Source organism: Pongo abelii, chromosome 9 (genome assembly GCF_028885655.2).
Source record: "Pongo abelii isolate AG06213 chromosome 9, NHGRI_mPonAbe1-v2.0_pri, whole genome shotgun sequence".
NCBI lineage: Eukaryota > Metazoa > Chordata > Mammalia > Primates > Hominidae > Pongo > Pongo abelii.
The window spans coordinates 87,771,612-87,796,582 of NC_071994.2; the positions used below are offsets into that span (position 1 = coordinate 87,771,612).

The 24,971-nt window shown below is 38.6% G+C and overlaps 1 protein-coding gene across 8 annotated transcripts in view; it reads right to left on the minus strand.

Annotated features, from left to right (window-relative positions):
- DLG2 (discs large MAGUK scaffold protein 2) overlaps positions 1 to 24,971 on the minus strand; it is a 2,173,778-nt gene that overhangs the window by 2,137,367 nt on the left and 11,440 nt on the right. For all 8 annotated transcript variants that reach the window (XR_008511650.1, XM_054526103.2, XM_054526105.2 and 5 more), the window contains one exon: positions 7,745 to 7,876. Coding sequence is in view for 7 of the 8 variants with exons in the window: in XM_054526103.2 (XP_054382078.1) it covers positions 7,745 to 7,876 (132 nt within the window). In the remaining variant the exon portion in view is untranslated. The remainder of the gene's footprint in view (positions 1 to 7,744; positions 7,877 to 24,971) is intronic.

A 24,971-nucleotide genomic window follows, 5' to 3' on the forward strand; every position in this document is an offset into this window, starting at 1 on the left:
TCTCACTATATAGGGAAATCTCATATGCACTCAAAATAAAAGATTTTTTTCCTATATTAGCTTCAGCACAAATAATAGCATCCTTCATTTAGAAACAACCAGCCTCATACTCATCTGAAGCACATAAATTTAGTTAAATGGTGCCATCTGGTGACATAAATCTTGCAGTAAATATAAAAATCCAGAGTCAGAGTCCAGAATGATATCCAACCCTCTTGATGGCATCCAACCCAAAGTGTCTAATTTAACTTAAGAAATACTTGATCCTGCCTGACATGAAACACACAAATAATCACACTCAGTATATGGCCATTTAACAAAGGGAATTATAACAATTGTTTAAGCCACATTTTATGCTCACCGCTCTTGTTTCTCAAGTCTTTGGAAGAGACTTGCATCTAACAGGATGCCCTATACAACTCCTAGAAGACATTTTAAAAGCATAAATATCAAGGACATTTTGAATCCCTGTTCCAGGCAGAGCCATTTCCTCACTCCCCTTTGAACGTACATCAATGTGTATAATTTTCAACACTTCAAAATGTCACTTCCTTAAGAAAACTGTCGACCAGGCGTGGTGGCTCACACCTGTAATCCCAGCGCTTTGGGAGGCCAAGACAGGCAAATCACAAGCTCAGGAGTTCAAGACCAGCCTGGTCAATATGCTGAAACCCCGTCTCTACTAAAAAAAATACAAAAATTAGCTGGGCATGGTGGCACATGCCTGTAGTCCCAGTTACTCAGGAGGCTGAGGCAGAAGAATCCCTTGAACGGGAGGTGGAGGTTGCAGTGAGCCAAAGATCAAGCCACTGCACTCCAGCCTGGGTGACAGAGCTAGACTTCATCTCAAAAAAAAAAAGAAAGCTGTCCCTGTTTCTACTGTTAAGGTTAAGCCTCTTACTCATAGCAAACTCTACTTCTTTGTATATAACTCTTGACGAAATTTTGTTTAATGCTTGTCTCCCCAGTGTGTATCATAGTGTTTGGCAAAGTGTTCAATAAATATCCTGTGAACAAATTAATGTGTGAATGGATGGTGAAAACATCCTTCTCTACTCTCTCTTCTAATGCAAATCCTAATAGTAACAAGGCTCAACTCAAGTTTACATTTTATATAAAACCTTCCCTAGCAACAACAATGTACAATAAGCCCATGCTTCTCCTATGCCATTTTGGTCTAGCCCCAAAAATTTAGTCCTCCACTATATGATGTCTTCTACTGTTTTTCATGTACATAAATATTACTTTCTTAATTGACCTTAAGCTCCTTACGTGTAGGCATTTGGTCTTAATAGCATCCATCTGCATAAGTCTATGTAAATAAGTAAACACTTCATAAATACTTTGATAGCTATTATTACTCAACTGCAATAACTAAAACACTTGTACTCTTTTTATTTAAATAAGTATTGTAAACAAATAAGTAGAAACATAATAGACCTTAGCAACTAAGAATTTCACGTTCACTGTTTTGAACAGTCAAGACTTATTTAAAGATCCATGATATGTAATTTGTTTGTTTCAACTGAAGCACATGCTTTGAGATTGTGAGTGGCAGCAAGCATTACCTAGTAAATGCCTCTCTCTCATGGGCCAGCAACAACATATCAATGTAGCTTTATCCATAGAGATACTTACTGTAACATAAAATTCTATCCATAGAATAATTATTGTAACATAAGTAGAAACTATCTTGTAACATAAATAGAAACTATCATTAATTATCCAAAGAGAAAAAAATCCTTTAAATGTTTTAGATATTCTATTGTAAGCCCGGGTGTGGTGCCTCATGCCTGTAACCCCAGCACTTTGGAATGCCAAGGTGAGAGGATCACTTAAGCCCAGGAGTTCAACACCAGCCTGGGCAAAATGGTGAAGTCTCCTTTCCACAAAAAAAAAATACAAAAATTAGCCAGGCATGACTGTGCACACCAGTAGTCCCAGGTACCAGGGAGGCTGAGGTGGGAGGATTGCTTGACCCCAGAAAGCGGAGGTTGCAGTGAGCCGAGACTACACCACTGCACTCTAGCCTGGGCAACAGACAAGACTGAGAAAAAAGAAAGAGAAGAAAAGAAAAAAGAAGGAAGGAAGGACAGAAGGAAAGAAAGGGAGGGAGGGAGGGAAGGAAAGAAAATAAAAAGAAAATTAAAAATAAAAAGATATGCTACTGTATTTTAAAAAGAAAATTGGACACCATAATGATGATTGTGAGTTTATGGATTACAAAGTACTCAAGATATGTCCCAGAATGATAATGGCTCATTATAGTTGTTAAAGATTAAATCAGATCCTATAAAACACAAGAAGGAAAAAAATGCCACTGTCATATTCTCCCAAGTTTAGTAATAATATTCACACACTGTTAATATATTACTTTCCTTGAATGGCCAAATACCTAACCATTTAGAACATAGGTTCTCAAATTTTAACATGCCTCAGAATCACCTGAAAGGATTAGTAAAGTACCATTTGCTGAGCCCTACTTCCAGAGTTTCTTATTCAGTCAGTAGATCTAGGGTGAGAACTAAGAATTTGCAATTCTAACCAAGTTCACAGGTGACTAGTGCTGTGGTCCAAGAACCACATCTTGAGAATCTGTGTTTTTGAAGATTACAGCCAGGTTGTTTCACCATTAATCTTTAAATGGGTTAACAAAAAAAGATATAAATAAACTAAAAGAATAATAAATACAGCCAAGTTGCTCCAAATTCACACAACTGTAGGGGCCTTCACACCCACTATTTAAATAATCCTTCACTTCCTTATGATCAGATGGCAAAAAATACACATTATGATTAATAATTAAGACCAAAATAGCCATGATATTTTCAAAGAGATGTTATTTTGAAATAAAATTTTTACATTAGAATTACTATCAGGAAAATATGTAGGGTTTTTTTTACTCAAACTAAAACTCTTATACATATTTATTTTATAGACCTTTTACCATCATTATAATTGAATAATAATTAATTGTGTATTTAATGTCTCTTTTCCCCTACTTGTCCATAAAGGTATTGACTGTCCTCTATAGCTTACTGTTGTATCCCTATTGCATAGCACAATGTCCAACACATAACTGGTATTTTTAAAAGAAGTGTTGATAAATGAACAAAAATCTATTAAAAGTCTATTATAATTATGAAAGGTCCACATTATGGGGATAATAAAAAGGGGCAGAAGTATATTCAATTTACCATAAGGCAATGTGGTAAGTGCTTTTTAGTAATATGAACAAAATGCTATGAGACACAATGAAAGGGCTAGTTAAAGCTGCCAGCAAGTAGGAATGTGTTAGAAGGCTTCAACAAAGAGATGATAAATCCCAATATGTAATACATCTGCTGTATCAGCCCTATTGCTAGTAATCTCAAAAATCCACAAGGTTCTCTGTTAAGATTTACAGAAATGAAATGTACTCTATTCTAACACAAAGTCTAACGTGAGGTTTAACTGCCTCCATTAAATAAGATAAGCCCTTTTCTAAGATTTTGCCACAGGTAGAGTTTTTTAAAAGTATCATTTACTGCTTGTTCTCCTCTAATTTCCCTCTAATTCCTCTCCCAAAAATTCCCCCTCACACACTGGGAAGAAATATAAGGCAATAAGTTAGATAAACAAGGCTAATATGATTTTAGAAGGGGTTGAAATCTGTGAAATATATCTATAGTTATTTCCATACTTTATAAGTAATGACTAAAGAATAACACATAATTTTCAATAAGTTACAAAAAACATTTGTGTTACATATCTAAAATTTAACTAACCCATAATATTATTTATTTAAAGTCTTCAAAAACAATTATGGTGGTAATATAGCTCTTTAAAAATTAAAAGTCAATTTAGAAGTACAAAAATAATTTTTAAAAATGATTCAAGGCCGAGCGCAGTGGTGCATGCCTGTAATCCCAGCACTTTCGGAAGCCAAGGCCGGCAGATCACAAGGTCAGGAGTTCGAGACTAGTCTGACCATCATGGTTAAAGCCCATCTCTACCAAAAATTAAAAAATTAGCCAGGAGTGGTGGTGCACGCCTGTAATCCCATCTACTCAGGAGGCTGAGGCAGGAGAATTGCTTGAACCAGGAGGCAGAAGTTGCAGTGAGCCGATATTGCACCACTGCACTCCAGCCTGGGCAACAGAGTGAGACTCTGTCTCAAAAAAAAAAAAAAAAAAATTAATCTTGCTTCTTTATCGCCTAACTGAAGAATAAATAACGTAATAAAAGTGCCTTGAAAATCTTAATGTTTTATATATTCTAAATAAAAGAGGTTTACATATTCTAAATTAATTTGTAAAATATCACAGAATTCCAATTCCATCTAAATGTGCAGCTTCTAGTATATTGCCATTTTAGGTTTGTTTTGTTTTGGTACATTAATGAGCACTGATTATTATTATTTTATTTAGCTATTCTAAACAAAGAGACATAAATTAATCATAAAATATTATGGAATTCCAATTCTCTTATATTCAAAATCTGGAAAGTGTTGATGCTGTAATCATCTTAAAACTTTATTCATTTGGATAAATGTTTCCTTAGTATTACCACAAGATGTCACCCTAAGCCTAGCATCTAAATGTGCAGCATCTAGCATATTGCTGTTTCAGGTTTTTTTTTACTTTTTGCATTTGGTTTGGGCAGACTAATGAACACCAATTTCTGTCTTTCAAAAAATTAAAGTGACTTTTTCTACTCTCAGTTATTGGCAAATAAAAAATCAAAACAAATAATACAGGGACTCTAAAAGAAAGGAGGAAGAAAGTTAATCAAACAGTTCATTCTCCATGCTTATCAGGTATCTTTTTACTTACCATAAAAGCAATGTATCTAACCATTGAATTTTATATGATTTTACTTTATTTTTAAAAATATCAAAAATTAATAAATGTTACTTTTATAATCAAAGTTATGTTACAAAATACCAGTCACAGTTATGTACACAGAATTCCTCAAAGAATATACCATCTAAAACATGCTAGTATTTTTTTAAGCATATGATGAAGGACCACAAAAGGACGACATTATTCATTTTATGGTGATGCTTTTCAGCTGGGGGCAGTGGCTCAAGCCTATAATCCAAATACTTTGGGAGGTTGAGGTGGGAGGATCACTTGAGCCCAGGAGTTCAAGACCAGCCTGGGAAACATAGCGAGACCCTATCTCTACTAAGAATTGAAAAATAAAGGCCAGGTGTAGTGGTTCACGCATGTAATCCCAGCACTTTGGGAGGCAGAGGTGGGTGGATCATGAGGTCAGGAAATCAAGACCATCCTGGTCAACATGGTGAAATCCCATCTCTACAAAAAATACAAAAAATTAGCCAGGTGTGGCAGCACACACCTGTAATCCCAGCTACTCGGAAGGCTGAGGAAGGAGAATTGCTTGAACCCGGGAGGCAGAGGCTGCAGTGAGCCAAGATTGCGCCACTGCACTCCAGCCTGGGCAACACAGCGAGACTCCATCTCAAAAATAAATAAAACAAAATAAAATAGGGTGATGATTTTCATCTGTAGAGAGAGGGACTGATTTCCTTGTCACATGTAAATATTACAGCATGTTCTGCAGTAATAGTATTTTATTATCCATTTGTGTTTTCTACATTATGATTCCCTTCTATTTCTACAGCTAATGAGAGGCGCGCAAGGTACTATTTCAATGTGTTGGCTATGTATTGACCAGAACAATGGGTGAAACCGCTATCTTCCATTACTTGTAACAGGAAAAAAAAGGGTAGGATGGGGTGGAGGAGTTAATTCAAACAGAATGCAAATTATAGACCATAACAATGCCCTATATTTCAATGGCTCCCTACCTATCCTTTACAAAGATATAAATCTTCTCTAGGATGCACAAGTCTACATGGCTTTTCTTCTTTTGTGTCCTTAAAGAAAACGCACAGTGAGACCACTCAAACATTCAATAATAATAGATTACTGATCAGTACATAGGTGCCCACATTGAATTCAATAGAAAATTATGTTTTGTTGTATAATGTTGCTCTATTGTTTGCACTCTGGTTTATCCTAAAATGACTTTTAAAGACCAGCCAAAGTAAATCTGTCCATTCAAAGCTGGGCACTGGGATTACTTACATAACAGCTTTTTACAGATTATTGTTGCCTCTAATTTTACTAGAGGAATTCAAACTACACTATTAGCATTAAGCCAAGATATTTATCATTCACTTAAAATAATGGCAAAATACAATTCTTTGTCACTCATTTGTCATTGTATTCCCTGGGTAATGGTGTTAACATTATCAAATGATTATATTATTAAAAATATAGTAGAGTTATCTAAATTATCCAACAATACCCTTTCTAAATCAAGTTCTCAAAAATGCAAACTCTCAAAAGACTTAGCCAGTCTTAAGTAAACACATCATACAAATCTGTTAAGATACACTGCCATTTAGTTAATGACCTTTTACTAATTATCAACTATTAATAAATCACTATTAATTTTAATCAAAAATTTGATGTTTAAAATTGTTGTCAAAAATATTATCTTTGTTGAATATAAGGTTTATTCAAATTCTGTAAGACTCCATTTAGAGTTTTTATTTAATACCAGCTAAGATGATTACAGTTGTGTCATTAATTCTTCCTAGCCACAATAAAATATTTTTTAAAAGTTAATCCACAGGCAAAATAATCCTGTAAAGCTTTACACTTCTATTTTTATTAAATAGACTGATTTTCAAATTTTCAAAATTGAATAATTTTTAAAATTACATTCAAACTATAAAGTTGGAGTTTTTATCAAAAAGTACACATATTTATAATAAAAACAAAGTATTTTCATAATTAAGCCTTATAAGTTCCTATTTTTTGATTTTATATCAATAATAACCAGCATGAAAAAGCAATGAAAATATCTAGCAGACTCAGTTATTTCTTTAAAATTATTTGAAATCAGTTATTTATTTAAATCCAGCAAAATATATTGTATAATTGAGTGGGTTTTTCATTGTTTAGTTAGTTGGGTTTTTTTTGGGAAAAGTATTTATTTATATATTTTGTTAACTTATTTTACTTCCTAAAATATGAAAAAATAATTAAAAGCTATTTGCACAAATATAAGAGATGTATATGCAAAAACATATATAAACAAACCATATCCTTAATTTTCTTTACAATCTTTAATAAATAGGAGAATAAACATAAGATTAAACATTATATGGTAAGCTTCATGACAAATTGGTAAGAATTCCAAAGCACTGAGATTTTCATCAATAAACTTTTCAATTCTGGATCATAAACTTTCCTAAGACAAGCAAGAAAGATGAAAAGATGTTTTTATTTTTGTTTTAAGAAGAGAGTAAAAGTGTAACTTTGATTCTAAGTAGAATGTGCACCATCATTTTTATGTTACACAATTCCTTCCCTGAAGGAAGACAACTTCCTTCGTTAGCATATTTGTCCTCAATGTTTTATAACAAACTACTCAGGGTTTTCTTCTGTGTAAACTTTTCTTCCTTTACGAAACATTCTTTCAATATTTATATCTTTCAATAACCTCTTTTTATTTATATTTTCAAACAATTCCTTTCTAAGTTAACCTTATATAAGAAAAAGGAAAACAAAAAACAAAATAAAACAAAACAAATCTTCCCTTCCAGTATTAAAGAAAATTATCCCAGTTTGAAACTTGGTTAACATCAGGTTCTTTGACCACATTATTCAAATTATCAAGCCCAATTCTGACCATTAAAATGATGAATAATTTTCATAATACATACCTAGCAAAGCTTGGAATAAGCTGCTCTTAAAGATACCCATCACCTTTTTAACCGCATTTTTCAACAGCTGCTCCTCTGGTTTCCTTAATTTTTTGCAGTATTCTTCCAGTAATGATAAAGCTCGGTCAGTATCTGAAAAACATGATATTATTATTATATCTTATGGTCTTAGCAAAATAGAAAGCTAACATTAAACTATTCTATAATTGTGTTCCTAATTTAATGACATGAAATAACTTAATAAGATAATCATAATTTCTATAAACTACCATATGAAATTAATAATTATACTCAATGGCCAGTTTCAACAATCCAGTTTTATTTCTATAGTCTTGTCTTCCAGAAGAATCCCTAACTGTAAAACAAAACAAAGAATTCAATCCTGGCCACGGTGTTCAAGTTAGATATAATTCTCTCTTGTCAGAGACACTTACCTTAAAATTGATTACTTCCTGCAAAATAATATCCAACTTCCTTAACATGACCTTTGAGGCCTCCCTCCCATGATCAAATATTTTCAGCCTTATTTCCCACTATATAGTCCACACTCTCCAAACACGCATACAGTGCCTAAGTCATACTGGATTACTTACTTTTCCCTTCCATTTTCCTCTACACACATGCATGTGCAGACACCCACACACATACACACACGCATGCACGTGCACACTTTCTCTCTCTCCACCTCTCTCTCTTTCTCTCTCTCTCTCTACTTTTTCTCACCTCTGTACTTTTCTTTGCTCCTACTGTTCCCTGTGCTGGTATTTCTTCCCCTATACCACTGTATATACCCCCTAGAATCAGTGTGCTATCTTGAAAAGGGGTTCTTGTTAGGTAAATCTGGGTATGACCCAGATCTTACTTACTAGCTGTGTGTGACCTTTAATAAGTTCCTTAACCTCTCTGAGCTTCAGTTTCTTCACAGGTGTTACGATTAAATTAGACAATATAGGCACAATCCCTAGCACAATGTCCAGCACACAGAAAATAATCAAGTAAGTCAACTGAACACCTACTTTCTCTTCATTTAGATCTAACTCAAATGCTCTCTCTTCCATAAAGCCATCTCTGATGGTTAAAATTAATCACCACTCCCTCTTCTTCTAAACCACTTTGCCTATACGAATTTGTCAGCAGTCTTAACCCATATCTTATTATTTTATGACTTATTGAATAATGTCTTCATCCTTCACAAGACAAAACATCCTTGAAAAAGTCACTAGAGTTATACAACCTTCGTGTTTAGGTGATAATTGTCTTTGAATTTTAAAAGCCCTCCTTCCCTTCCAATCTATCACTTTCAAAAAAGCCTAAATACCAATTATAATAACAATAGCTTATATTTATTTTATATTTCCTCCTTTCTCTTGAACCTTCCAACTCTTCTTCCTCATGGCCATTCTCAGCTGATGGTATTACTTCCTATTACATGGAAAATCAGAAGGCAGATTCCATAAGCTCCTAACATAACATCTACTGACTTACCTGTAACTGTACCCACATAGTCTGCCTTCCCTTATATTACTATGAATAAAGAATTTGTGTTTCTAAGGTCAACTCCTCTCTTGAGCACTGGAATCTATCCTCTCTTGCTTACTCAAGGAAATTGTTCCATTATCAATTGTTTCCTTTTCCACTCAATCATCCCATCATTACTAAATCCAGCGGTCAATTATCAATCATCTCATTTGGCCCATAAGCATCATTTGATATTGTCACACTCTTGAAAACACTTTTTTCACTAGGCTTCCATGCAGGTGTGCTGGTAAATATTTAAAAACTAGTTCAGATAAAAAAGAAAACATGGGCACCTACACGCACATGAGTTTGTTATAATTTTACTGACACAAGGATGTACAGCAACCAGTCTACAAATAATAATAAGATATACAACCTTTAACTGTAAATTCCATTAGTCAGTTGATTCTCAATAATATTTTTATTGGTTTTTACCAAATTCTTGTATTCATAGCCAACTTACGGTTATAACTGATGAATAAGTAGTTTCAACATATATGTGGTTTGATTATGTTGTCATATTAATTAATAAAATGAAAATAAAACAAGAAAGATAGTTTTTGTGAAAACCTCACTCCTGTCAATTATGTTATTTGTTTCCTGAATCAGATAATAATTTTTGAATAGTGGACAAATATTTCCTCAATTTCTGTACTAATCTCAATGTAACAGTAACGGACACAAAATGCTTTCAACTTGCGCTTAAATTATTAACATTTACTTTATCACTTTCTTATCAGCAAAACAATAAATCAAGCCCAAATTTGTAGCATTTGCAATTTCCAAAGTCTAAATATTCCCACCATGGCCAATTTCAAGCTACCAACATGATGTCTCTGAACATGGATCTGAGAAAAGATGCACAGCAGCATACCATTATGTAGCTTATCCACCGCACAGATACAATCAATGCAAATAACTCAAGAGCAGAGATGGTATCAAAATGAAAAATAATTAAGAATTGATGACTGTTGAGTATTTATTACTTTTTAATATAATTTAGTTAAGTTTAGGTGTAATTATTTTTGTTAGAGATGGGGTCTCCCTACATTGCCCAAGTTAGTCTTGAACTCCTGACCTCAAGCAATCCTCCTGCCTTCACCTCCCAAAGTGCTGGGATTACAGGCATGAGCCACCATGCCTGGCCCATAGTTTATGCATAATTTTTAAGTGGTTGCGTTTAACTTTTTTTTTTTTGAGATGGAGTCTCGCTCTGTTGCCCAGGCTAGAGTGCAGTGGCATGATCTCGGCTCACTGCAACCTCCGCCTCCCAGGTTCAAGCAATTCTCCTTCCTCAGCCTCCTGAGTAGCTGGGACTACAGGCACGTGCCACCACACCCAGCTATTTTGTGTATTTTTAGTACAGACAGGGTTTCACCACGTTGGCCAGGATGGTCTTGATCTCTTGACCTTGTGATCCACCCACCTCGGCCTCCCAAAGCACTGGGATTACATGTATGAGCCACCGTGCCCGGCTTTAACATTTTTTAAATGGCTGTATTTTCTTGCAAATTTGCTGAAAATTTAATGATAAGCTCTTGCAAGCTGACATGAGCTGTCTCCAGCACACCATTATTTCCAGGGCAGCACTCTCTCCCAGATTGTCTTCCTACTTCATGGATGCCCTTTCTCAATCACATTTATTAGTTCCTCCTAATTTCTCAATGAGGGCTTAAGATGTTTAGACTACCTCTAAACATGGTAAGACTTCTTTTCTTTAATCTTACTCGCTGGATAATCTTACCCAGTTTCCTTGATATTATCTAATTCCCTAGCTTTAAATATTATCAGCACCCTCAAGACTTCGAAATTTATATCTGTAGCTCAGAACTTTCCTCTGAATTCCAGACTCATATCCAACTGAATGCTCAACATTTCCATTTGGATGTCTAATAAGCATCTCAAACTTCACTTGTCAAAACTGAACTCCAGATCTTATCCACCCACCCTCAATCTGCTTCTCCTCGAATGTATCTCCATCTTTCATCCTTCCAATTATTCAGGCCCAAATTCCTGAAGTCAGCATTCATTCTTTTCTCTAATTCTCTACATCTATCCATCAGTAAATCCTGTGGGCTCCAACATCAAATTATATGCAGAATCCCATCACTTCTCCCTACCTCCAGTACTACCACCCTGGCACAACCCATCATCATCTATCCCCTACATTACTGCAATAATGTTCTACTAGTTTACACGCTGTCACCTTTGCCCTCCTACAGTCTTTTCTCTTTTTTTCTTTTTTCTTTCTGTCTTTGTTTGTTTGTTTTGTTTTTTGTTTTCTTTTAAGCAGGGTCTCTCTCTGTCACCCAGATGGGAGTGCAGTGGGGCAATCACTGCACATTTCAGCATCAACCTCCCAGGCTCCAGTGATCCTCCCGAATCATTTTTTGATTTCTGATTTTTTTGTAGAGATGAGGTCTCACTATGTTGCCCAGGCTGGCCTATAGTCTTTTCTAAACACAATAGCCAACAATATCCTTTCAAGTCATCAACTAGATTACATCATTCCTCAACTCAAACCCTCCAGTGTCTCCCCATCCCACTCAGAGCAAAGGCCCACCTCTCTGACTTCAGCTCTTAGACCTCTCTTCTTGCTCAATCTACTACAACCACAGTATCTCTGCTCTTTCTCAAATATACCAAGAACTCTCCTATATCATGGCCTCTATACTTGTGATTCTGCCTATAACACTCTTCTCTCAGGTATCCATAAAGCTTGCTCCTTCACTTCTTTTATATCTCTGCTCATATACCATCTTAGTAGTAAGGCCTTCCCTAATACTCCTATATAACATAGCAAACTTCAAGCTTATCCCCTTGAAAGAAATGAGAATTTCAATTGGGCAATAAGAGATGGAGGAGGACATTGTGTAACTTGTGTTCTATCTAGTAAGATTAGAAATATAGAAATAAATCTGGATGAACAGAGAGCTCACTCCAATTTATATTAACAAAGAATGGTGATATAAATGTGTGCTAATATATTTGCATAAACTTTAATTTTTAAAAATGATTTCACACTTTACTTGTATAATGTTTTAACAACTCTGAATCAAGGACAAATATTTTAATCCCCATTTTGTCAACAATTAATCAGCAGTTTCCCCGAAATGATGGTGGCTCACTTTCTAACCCATCCCTACTCACTATTTACAAATATAAATAGTTACTTTACTTACCATTGTAGGTGATCAACAATACAGTAATTATACTATACCTCTCTCTGTACTTATATGTATCTGTGGGCTCTAATCATGTGATTACCTCTAGTGCCCAAAGCTTTAGTCTTTTTCATTTCCTCATTAAAGTCTGCCGACATTTTTTGGGAAACCTACTAAGTGCTGAGCACCTTTTTCTTTTCTCTTTTTTTTTAATACAATTATAACTAAAGCCTTTTTTTTAAGCTTCTGTGGCATTGTTGTAGGTATTACCTTAGTCGTTTATTCTTTTAAACGGCAATTCTTGGACAGGCACGGTGGCTCACACCTATAATTCCAGCACTTTGGGTGGCCGAGGTGGAAGGATGGCTTGAGGCCGGGAGTTCGAGACCAGCCTGGGCAACACAGCAAAACCCTTTCTCTACAACAAAATTTTTAAATTAGCCAGGTGTGGTGGTGCATGTCTGCAGTCCCAGCTACTCAGAAGGCTGAGATGGGAGGATCATTTAAGCCCAGGAGTTTGAGGCTTCAGTGGGCCACCATCCTGCTACTGCACTCCAGCCTGGGCTACAGAGTGAGACCCTGTCTCTAAATAAATAAGTAAAATGCCCTGTCTCTAAGTAAATAAGTAAAATAAAGAGCAATTCTCAAAAATGTATTAACAATATTCCCACAATCACATCTACAAATATAATTAGATAAGTAAGGGGAATTTCACTCACTCATTTAGCATGTATTTATTCAATAACTATAAAGGGAAAATACTGTATTGATTCTAAACAGCTAGATGTTTTCTAAACCAGCAGAGCTTACTATGCCTCTCACCTCTGTAGGATAAAAATTTGACACATAAATGAAAATGCTAAAATATTTTTAAAAGGTCATATATAATCAAGTCTCTAAGTTAGGCTTTCACACACCAGCATCTAGGGCTGGAATTGTGGCTGCCCTTTTATGCTTCTTTTGATTATTGAGAATGATCATCACCTGGAGTCAATTCTATTATGCTCTTCAACTCTCTCTACTCAAATCCTTATTTCTGGTTAATGAAAGTTTGAAGGTAATCTAAAAATGACAAATTAAACAAATGAGACAAATGGCAAGGACCTTTTCATACAAATTAAAAATCTCTAACCTAATCTCCATAAATTGAATAAAGTGGGAAGTTGAGATAATTATCCAAGCAAGTCAAGATTCATATTTTAATTGATGTTCAAATAACCAAGTGGAGAATTTTTCACCTAAATTGCCTCAATTCTCCTGTTTTCTTCATTAAACTCTACCTTCACATGACTCCTGAGTCTACAGAAAAAAAAAAATTAAATTTGGATTACTTGAGGGCAGGCACAGGAGAAAATGGGGGGGAAGGGAGAATCACTTTTTAAAATAAGAAATTTCTGCATGAAATATGCAACCAAGGGATAGTGAATGTTACATAATTATAACTGTAGGTAATCATGTGTCTGTTAATTAAGGTTCAACTCTATATTGTACATGGTCTAAGAATAGCATCACCAGAAAGTTATAAATAATTTGGGACAGGTAATTTAAATTTGAATCAGTGATTGGCAATAATGCTAACAAATGAACTTTTAGAGAAAAGAAAATGATGATACATAAAATCATTTGCCATGGCTTAAAAAATGAAGAATTACAGAACATACAGTGGTATCATTAGGAAAACTCAGATCAAAGTATAATAGAGAAAAGGTGAATTTAATGGGCAAATTTTGGAAAGTAAAGCATTTAGAATAGTGAAATTATTTTACATAAATCTATTCAACATTTTTACAGTTTAAAAAGAACTTTTAAATGCATTATCTTATCTGATTCTCACCACTGAGAAGTCATACCTATTTTACATGAAACTGAAATTCAGAGTGGCTTGTCCAAGATCACAGAGCTACTAAACAACAGATTTGGAGCTTAATCCAAAAGGTTTTGATTCCAAGTACAGTGTTCTCTCCACAATACCACCCTTAATCCTCCAGAAATGGAGGTGAGCATATTTTTACAGAAAAAATAAAATAAAACTTGACCAATCAGACATAAATCGTACTGAATTTTAGAATCTACGGTTAAATGTTGAATCACAAATGTTCACATTTAGTCTTTTAATTTGTATTTGCAACATATAAATAAAAATGGTCCTACCTTTATAAGTCTGGTAGAGAAAAAGGTTATTTCAGCCATTAATCAAGTATTTATTGACTATCTTACTACATTCCAGACACTGGGAACACAGTACTGAACAAAAAAGGTAATAGTCTACCCTCACAGAGATTTTAGTCTCAAAATAAAGATAATTAACTAAGAAATTCCAAAAAAGTGAAAGATTAAAACAGAGTATAAGAATGCTATCACGGCCGGGAGCAGTGGCTCACGCCTGTAATACCAGCACTTTGGGATGCAGAGGCGGGCAGATCACCTGAGGTCAGGAGATCGAGACCAGCCTGACCAACGTGGTGAAACCCCGTCTCTACTAAAAATACAAAAATTAGCTAGGCATGGTGGCAGGTGCCTGTAATCCCAGCTACTTGGGAGGCTGAGGCAGGAAATCACTTGAACCCAGGAGGCGGAGGTTGCAGTGAGCTGAGATCATGCCACTGCACTCCAGCATGGGTGACAGACAGAGATTCTGTCTCAAAGAAAAAAAAAAGAATGGTATCATAAGGTACCAGGTACCATGGGAGTAGAGAATTAAGTTGATGGCATATGTACAATGTTAACAAGTTTGGCCTTATACTAAGGGGAGAATGACAAGCCATGGAAGATTTTTAACTGAAGGGGAATATGACCATTTTTTAGATTTAGAACTATTAACTATAGTATGATATGTATCCATTAAAACAAGCAATAACAATTAGACATTTTTCATATTTTAAATAAATACATACAAAATTGAATGGTCACAATTTTATCATTACTTATTAGACATTAGGACTAGAAAATGAAAGTGAGAGGTGAAGCTGGCTGGCTTCTGGGTCAGGTGGGGACTTGGAGAACTTTTCTGTCTAACTAAAGGATTGTAAATGCACCAATCAGTGCTCTGTGTCTAGCTAAAGGTTTGTAAATGCACCAATCAGCACTCGGTAAAAACGGATCAATCCGCACTCTGTAAAACAGACCAATCAGCACTCTATAAAATGGACCAAGCAGCTCTCTCTAAAATGGACCAATCTTTAGGATGTGGGTGGTGCCAAATAAGGGAATAAAAGCAGGCCACCCGAGCCAGCAGCAGCAACCTGCTTGGGTCCCCTTCCACACTGTGGAAGATTTGTTCTTTTGCTCTTCACAATAAGTCTTGCTGCTGCTCACTCTTTGGGTCTGCGCCACCTTTATGAGCTATAACACTCACTGTGAAGGTCTGCGGCTTCACTCCTGAAGTCAGCAAGACCATAAACCCACCAGGAGGAATGAATAACTCCGGAAGCACCACCATTAAGAGCTGTAACACTCACCGCAAAGGTCTGCAGCTTCACTCCTAAAGTCAGCAAGACCATGAACTCACCAGAAGGAAGAAACTCCGGACACATCCGAACATCAGAAGGAACAAACTCTGGACACACCATCTTTAAGAACTGTAACACTCACCACGAGGGTCCACGGCTTCATTCTTGAAGTCAGAGAGACAAAGAACCCACCAATTCTGGACACATTTCGGCGACCATGAAGGGACCATCAACTATCGCCAAGCGGTGAGATTATCACCTATCGCCAAGTGGTGAGTACCACTGGACCCCTTTTGCTTGCTATTCTGTCCTATTTTTCCTTAGAATTCAGGGGCTAAATACCAGACACCTATTGGCCAGTTAAAAGCGACTAGTGCAGCCGCTGGTCTAAAGACACGGGTGTCAGGCTTTCTGGGAAAGGGCTCTCTAACAAACCCCAACTCTTCAGAGCTGGGAGCATTGATTTGCCTGGAACCAGCTTCTGCATTTCCTGTACTTCTGGGCTAAGCCAAGGGTTGACAGAGGGGAAAGCCATTCAGCCCCAGGGCCCTGACAACAAGTTGGTTGACCCTGCAGCCATGAGAGGAACTCTCAAAGGCATGTCGCCCAAGCGAGACTCACCCATCTATCTTGACCCTTGCCCCCTGGGTCCTAATACTTGCCAGATAAACCTCCTCTCACCTCTCTTCTCCAAGGCTAGTCCCACTTATAAAAACCACTCGCTCTCTCGGGTGCTTTTCTAGTTTCTCCTATAAGAATGATTTCTAGTATAAACTCCAGGACTCTGTTACCTTCTTTTGGCACCTGGGCTCACCAATCAAAAAGACATAATTTTTGCCCAAAGCCCCGTCATAGGGGAGACTATCTGGAATTTTAGGATCCCTCCTCAGATAAGCAGGCCTAACAAAGGCTATTCCTAAAGCTAGGATATGGGAAGCCTCAGAAATTGTATCCTTCGTATTCATATAAGTGAAGATAAAAGGCATCAGTCTTCCAGTTCTGGAGATCCCTCCCCTCCCTCAGGGTATGGCCCTCCACTTAATTTTTGGGGCATAACATCTTGATAGGACGGGGTAAAATCCCAATACTAACAGAAGAATGCTTAGGACTCTAACAAGTTTTCGACAACGTGTCAGTAAGAGTGACTAAATTGGATTTTTCTCGGTCCTCTTTGTGGTCTAGGAGGACAGGCAAGGGTGCAGGTTTTTGAGAATGCATCAGTAAGGGCCACTAAATCCGACCTTCCTCAGTCCTCCTTGTGGTCTAGGAGGAAAACTAGTGTTTCTGCTGCTGTGGCGGTGAGCACAACTATTCTGATCAGCAGGGTCCAGGGACCATTGTGGGTTCTTGGGCATGGGGAGAAACAAACCAAAACCATGGGCGGTTTTGTCTTTCGGTTTTGTCTTTCAGATGGGAAACACTCAGGCATCAAAAGGCTCACCCTTGAAATGCATCCTAAGCCATTGGGACCAATTTGACCCACAAACCCTGAAAAACAGGTGGCTCATTTTTTTCTGCACTATGGTCTGGCCCCATTATTCTCTCTCTGATGGGGAAAAATGGCCACCTGAGGGAAGTATAAATTACAATACTATCCTGCAGTCTGACCTTTTCTGTAAGATGGAGGGCAAATGGAGTGAAATACCTTATGTCCATGCTTTCTTTTCATTGAAGGAGAATACACAACTATGTAAAGCTTGCAATTTACATCCCACAGGAGGACCTTTCAGCTTACCCTCGTATCCTAGCCTCCCTACAGCTCCCCTTCCTATTAAGGATAAGCCTCCTCTAATCTCCCTGGCCCAGAAGGAAATAAGCAAAGAAATCTCCAAAGGACCACAAAACACCCCAGGCTGTCGATTATGTCCCCTTCAAGCTGTAGGGCATGGTGAATTTGGCCCCACCCAGGTACTTGAACCCTTCTCCCTCTCTGATTTAAAGCAGATCAAGGCAGACCTGGTGAAGTTTTCAGATGGTCCTGATAGGTACATAGATGTCCTACAGGGTCTAGGGTAAACCTTCAATCTCTCTTGGAGAGATGTCATGCTATTGTTAGCTCAAACCCTGGCCTTTAATGAAAAGAATGTGGCTTTAGCTGCAGCATGAGAGTTTGGAGATACCTGGTATCACAGTCAAGTAAATGATAGAATGACAGCTGAGGAAAGGGACAAATTCCCTACTGGCCAGCAAGCCATCCCCAGTATGGATCCCCACTGTGACCCTGACTCAGATCATGGGGACTGGAGTCATAAACATCTGTTGACCTGTGTTCTAGAAGGACTAAGGAGAATTAGGAAAAAGCCCATGAATTATTCAATGATGTCCACCATAACTCAGGGAAAGGAAGAAAATCCTTCTGCCTTCCTCAAGTGGCTACGGGAGGTCTTAAGAAAATATACTCCCCTGTCACTCAACTCACTGTGGGGTCAATTGATTCTAAAAGATACATTTATTACCCAATCAGCTGCAGATATCAGGAGAAAGCTCCAAAAGCGAGCCCTGGGCCCTGAACAAAATCTGGAGGCATTATTAAACCTGGCAACCTCAGTGTTCTATAATAGAGACCAAGAGGAACAGGCCCAAAGGAAAAGCAAGATCAGAGAAAGACCACAGCCTTAGTCATGGCCCTCAGACAAACAAACTTTGGTGGTTCAAAGAGGTCAGAAAATGGAGCAAGCCAATCACTTGGTAGGGCTTGTTATCAGTGTGGTTTACAAGGACACTTTAAAAAAGATTGTCCAATGAGAAACAAGCCGCCCCCTCGTCCATGTCTGCTATGCTGAGGCAATCACTGGAAGGTGCACTGCCACAGAGTGCAGAGGTTCTCTGGGCCAGTAACCCCCAATCAGAAGACCCAACAACAGGACTGAGGGTGCCTGGGGCAAGCACCAGCTCATGTCATCACCCTCACTGAGCCCCGGGTACGTTTAACCATTGAGGGCCAGGAAATTGACTTCCTCCTGGACACTGGCACAGCCTTCTCAGTGTTAATCTCCTGTCCCAGACAACTGTCCTCAAGGTCCGTTACCATCCGGGGAATCCTGGGACAGTCTGTAACCAGGTATTTCTCCCACCTCCTCAGTTGTAATTGGGAGACTTTGCTCTTTTCACATGCCTTTCTTGTTATGCCTGAAAGTCCCACACCCTTATTAGGGAGGGATATATTAGCCAAAGCTGGAGTTATTATCTACATGAATATGGGGAACAAGTTACCCATTTGTTGTTCCCCTACTTGAGGAGGGAATCAACCCTGAAGTCTGGGCAGTGGAAGGATAATTTGGAAGGACAAAAAATGCCCGTCCAGTCCAAATCAGGCTAAAAGATCCCACCACTTTTCCTTATCAAAGGCAACATCCCTTAAGGCCTGAAGCTCATAAAGGATTACAAGATATTGTTAAATATTTAAAAGCTCAAGGCTTAGTAAGGAAATGCAGCAGTAACTGCAACACCCCAATTCTAGGAGTACAAAAACCGAATGGTCAGTGGAGACTAGTGCAAGATGTTGGACTCATCAATAAGGCAGTAATTCCTCTATATCCAGTTGTACCCAACCCTATACCCTGCTCTCTCAAATATCAGAGGAAGCAGAATGGTTCACTGTTCTGGACCTCAAGGATGCCTTCTTCTGTATTCCCCTGCACTCTGACTCCCAGTTTCTCTTTGCCTTTGAGGATCCCACAGACCACACATCCCAACTTACACAGACGATCTTGCCCCCACGGGTTTAGGGATAGCCCTCACCTGTTTGGTCAGGCACTGGCCCAAGATCGAGGCCACTTCTCAAGTCCAGGCACTCTGGTCCTTCAGTATGTGGATGATTTACCTTTGGCTACCAGTTTGGAAGCCTCATGCCAACAGGCTACTCTAGATCTCTTGAACTTTCTAGCTAATCAAGGGTACAAGGCATCTAGGTCAAAGGCCCAGCTTTGCCTACAGAGGTCAAATACCTAGGCTTAATCTTAGCCAGAGAGGCCAGGGCCCTCAGCAAGGAATGAATACAGCCTATACTGGCTTATCATCACCCTAAGACATTAAAACAGTTGCAGGGGTTCCTTGGAATCACGGGCTTTTGCCGACTATGGATCCCCAGATACAGCGAGATGGCCAGACCACTCTATAATCAAGGAGACCCAGAGGGCAAATACTCATCTAGTAGAATGAGAACCAGGGGCAGAAACAGCCTTCAAAACCTTAAAGCAGGCCCTAGTACAACTCCAGCTTTAAGCCTTCCCACAGGATAAAACTTTTCTCTATATGTCACAGAGAGAGCAGGGATAGCTCTTGGAGTCCTTACTCAGACTCATGGGATGACCCCACAACCAGTGGCACACCTAAGTAAGGAAATTGATGTAGTGGCAAAAGGCTGGCCTCACTGTTTAAGGGTAGTTGTGGCGGTGGCCATCTTAGTGTCAGAGGCTATCAAGATAATACAAGGAAAGGATCTCACTGTCTGGACTACTCATGACGTAAATGGCATACTAGGTGCCAAAGGAAGTTTATGGCTATCAGACAACCACGTACTTAGATACCAGGCACTGCTCCTTGAGGGACCGGTGCTTCAAATACCTATGTGCACGGCCCTCGACCCTGCCACTTTTCTCCCAGAGGATGGGGAACCAATCAGTATGACTGCCAAACTTATAGTCCAAACTTATGCCACCCGAGATGATCTCTTAGAAGTCCACTTAGACTGATGGAAGTTCATTTGTGGAGAATAGGATACAAAGGGCAGGTTATGCCACAGTTAATGATGTAACCGTACTTGAAAGTAAGCCTCTTCCCCCAGGGACCAGTGCCCAGTTAACAGAACTAGTGGCACTTACCCAAGCCTTATAACTGGGAAAGGGAAAAAGAATAAATGTGTATACAGATAGCAGGTATGCTTATCTAATCCTACATGCCCATGCTGCAATATGGAAAGAAAAGGAGTTCCTAACCTCTGGGGGAACCCCCATTAAATACCACAAGGAAATCATGGAGTTATTGCACTCAGTGCAAAAACCCAAGGAGGTGGCAGTCTTACACTGTCAAGCCATCAAAAAGGGGAATGAGAGGGGAAAACAGCAGCATAAGTGGCTGGCAGAGGCAGGGAAAGACTAGCAGAGAGAGAGAGAGGAAGAGACAGAGATATAGAGAGAAAAAGAAATATAGGAAGTCAAAGAGAGAGACAGAGAGGAAGAGACTGAAAGTCAAAGGAGAAGGAAAGAGAGGAAGAGACAAAGGAGTCAAAGAGAGAGAAAGAGATAGAAGTAGTAAAGAAAAAACTGTGTACCCTATTCCTTTAAAAGTCAGGGTAAATTTAAAACCTATGATTGATAATTGAAGGTCTTCTCTGTAACCCTATAACACTCCAATACCACCTTGTTGTCAGTGTAAACAAGGGCATAGCCCAAAAGCACTGAGGCCACTGAGAACCCATAGCCTTCCTATCAAAAATCCTTAACCCAGCAGGTTTCCTAACAAGGGATCTAAATCTTAACTAATTATCATACAAAGGTCTGACCAGACCTAGGAGGAACTCCCTTCAGGAAAGGATGATAGATGGTTCCTCCCAGGCGAGTAAGGAAAAAAAGACACAATGGATATTCAGTGAGGAAACTCTTGTATAAGCAGAGTTAGGAAAATTGCCTAATAATTGGTGTGCTCAAATGTGCAAGCTGTTTGCACTCAGCCAAACTTTAAAGTACTTACAGAATCAGGAAGGAGCCATCTATACCAATTTTAAGTTAATATGGACTGAACGAGGTCTTACTAAAGCAAAGAATAATTGAAATCCCAAACTTACAAGGTTTTCAACAAAAGTAAAGTTTGCTAAAAGTTTACACTGTAACATATATTGTCCTAACTTCTAATCTTATGAAAATCAGACCTTATCAGTACCCCTCAAAGCTCAAGTCCATCAGCACAGAGCCATACAACTAATACCCCTACTTATAGGGTTAGGAATGGCTACTGCTACAGAAACTGGAATAGCAGGTTTATGTACTTCATTATCCTACTACCACACACTCTCAAAGGAATTCTCAGTCTGCAAGAAATAACAAAATCTATCCAGTAAGGATAGTAACTACAATCCCTAACAGACCCTTTGGCAGCAGTGACTCTCCAAAACCACCAAGGCCTAGACTTCCTCACTGCTGAGAAAGGAGGACTCTGCACCTTCTCAGGGGAAGAGTGTTGTTTTTATACTAACCAGTCAGGGATAGTATGAGATGCCGTTGGGCGTTTATAGGAAAAGGCTTCTGAAATCAGAAAACGCCTTTCAAACTCATACCAACCTCTAGAGTTGGGCGATATGGCTCCTCCCCTTTCTAGGTCCCATGGCAGCCATCTTGCTGTTACTCACCTTTGGGCCCTGTATTTTTAGCCTGCTTGTCAAATGTGTTTCCTCTAGAATCGAGGCCATCAAGCTACAGATGGTCTTACAAATGGAACCCTAAATGAGCTCAACAGCAACTTCTACTGAGGACCCCTGGACTGACCCACCAGCCCTTTCACTGGCCTACAGAGTTACCCTCTGTAGGACACTACAACTGCAGGGCCCCTTCTTCACCCCATCCAGCAGAAAGTAGCTACAGCGGTCATCGGCCAAATTCCCAACAGCAGTTGGGGTGTCCTGTTTAGAGGTGGGATTGAGAGGTGAAGCCGGCTGGGCTTCTGTGTTGGGTGGGGACTTGGAGAACTTTTCTGTATAGCTAAAGGATTGTAAATGCACCAGTCAGTGCTCTGTGTCTAGCTAAAGGATTGTAAATGCACCAATCAGTGCTCTGTGTCCAGCTAAAGGTTTGGAAACGCACCAATCGGCACTTGATAAAAACGGACCAATCAGCACTCTGTAAAACTGACCAATCAGCACTCTGTAAAAGAGACCAAGCAGCGCTCTGTAAAATGGAACAATCAGCAGGATGTGGGTGGGGTCAAATAAGGGAATAAAAGCATGCTGCCCGAGCCAGCAGCAGCAATCTGCTGGGGTCCCCTTCCACACTGTAGAAGCTTTGTTCTTTCGCTCTTTGCAATAAATCTTGCTGCTGCTCACTCTTTAGGTCTGCGCCACCTTTATGAGCTGTAACACACACTGTGAAGGTCTGCAGCTTCACTCCTGAAGTCAGCAAGACCACAAACCCACCAGGAGGAATGAACAACTCCGGACATGCCGCCTTTAAGAGCTGTAACACACACCGCGAAGGTCTGCAGCTTCACTCCTGAAGTCAGCAAGACCATGAACCCACCAGAAGGAAGAAACTCTGGACACATCTGAACATCAGAAGGAACAAACTCTGGACACACCATCTTAAAGAACTGTAACACTCACCACGAGTATCGGTGGCTTCATTCCTGAAGTCAGCGAGACAGAATCCACCCATTCCAGACACAAAAGTATTTCACTAAGAAGTATTCACATATGATTAATTCTTATTGTTGATGTTATGGCTTTTTTAAAAATCAAGGATACTCATGAGAAAGTAATAAAGTAATGAATAGCAATAGAAAAGTTAGTCTTGAACCAGGTTTTTTTTTTTTAAATTAACATTATAATGTATGGTTCGGCTGGGCATGGTAGCTCATGCCTGTAATCCCAGCACTTTAGGACGCTGAGGCAGGCAGATCACCTGAGGTCAGGAGTTCGAGACCAGCCTGACCAACATGGAGAAACCCCATTTCTACTAAAAATACAAAATTAGCTGAGCATGGAGGTCCATGCCTGTAATCCCAGCTACTCAGGAGGCTGAGGTAGAAGAACAGCTTGAACCAGGGAGGCAGAGGTTGCACTGAGCCAAAATGGTGCCATTGCACTCCAGCCTGGGCAACGAGAGTGCAACTCCATCTCCAAATAAATAAAACAAATGTACAGTTCAAGGTGATACCACAAAGGTGTCATTTTATTACTAATAATATTAGCTAGCATTTGTGTAACAATGCTAGGCATTCTGCACTGATCACCTTATTTAATCTTCAAAAGAATCCTAAGAACTACTACTATATACATTTTCACAAATGGGGAAATTTTAGACTGAGGGAAATAGAGTACATTTGCCCAAGGCTACATAACAGTAAGTGCTGGAACCACGATGCAAATGCTCATCTATTTGCCACCAAAGCCCATAAAAAGCATTATGCCATATTGAAACTTGACTTACTAGGAAAGGATCACAATGCTTCTTTCTTCTATAATTATTCTCTGCAATTATACTTTACCGTCCCTAAAAAAGAATTGTTTGAATATACTTCAACAAACACCTGTTGATCAGGTTATTTTCCCTGTTGAAACAAGAAGATATTATTAATAGTATAAAATGGTAAATTTATATCTCTCCTTTCAAACAAGCCATGCTTTCAAATTTTCTGTAAACTTGTTAAAGGAGAAGGTTAGAGAATGTGCAAGGCTAAGCAGCAATAAATAGAAAGTAAGAAAATAACAAATTGGCCGAGCATGCGGCTCACACTTGTAATCCCAGTACTTTGGGAGGCCGAGGCAGATGGATCACTTTGAGCTCAGGAGTTCGAGACCACCCTGGGCAACATGGCAAAACCCCATCTCTACTAAAAATACAAAAATTAGCTGGGCATGGGGTGGGTGCCTGTAATCCCAGCTACTCAGGAGGCTGAGGCAGGAGAATCGCTTGAACCCAGAAAGCAGAGGTTGCAGTGAGCTGAGATCATGCCACTGCACTCCAGCCTGGGCAACAGAGCGAGACTCCATCTCAAAAAAAAGATTAAAAATTGTATCTTCAGCTAAATACTGATTTTTGCATCATTCCAGATTTATTTATCTAGAAAAATAAATAAATAAACAAAATTTGGAATTTAAATAGTGAAGAATATGTATGGCCAGACTTAAAGCAGACCTGAAGACTGCAGTCATTTTGTATATATTAGATGATTTACAAATTACTTTAGCATCTTTGGAGGAGAAATAATATTAATAAGAAATGTTATAACCTTTTTTTTAAAAAAAAGACACATACACGCATGGCATCTCCTATCTGTGATCAAATGCATCATTGCCGTATCTGGACAGGCTTGTTCCAGAAGCTGACCAGGAAGCTGAATCCAAATCACTGATGGAAGGAGACTCTGACATTTCTCCTCCTTGAA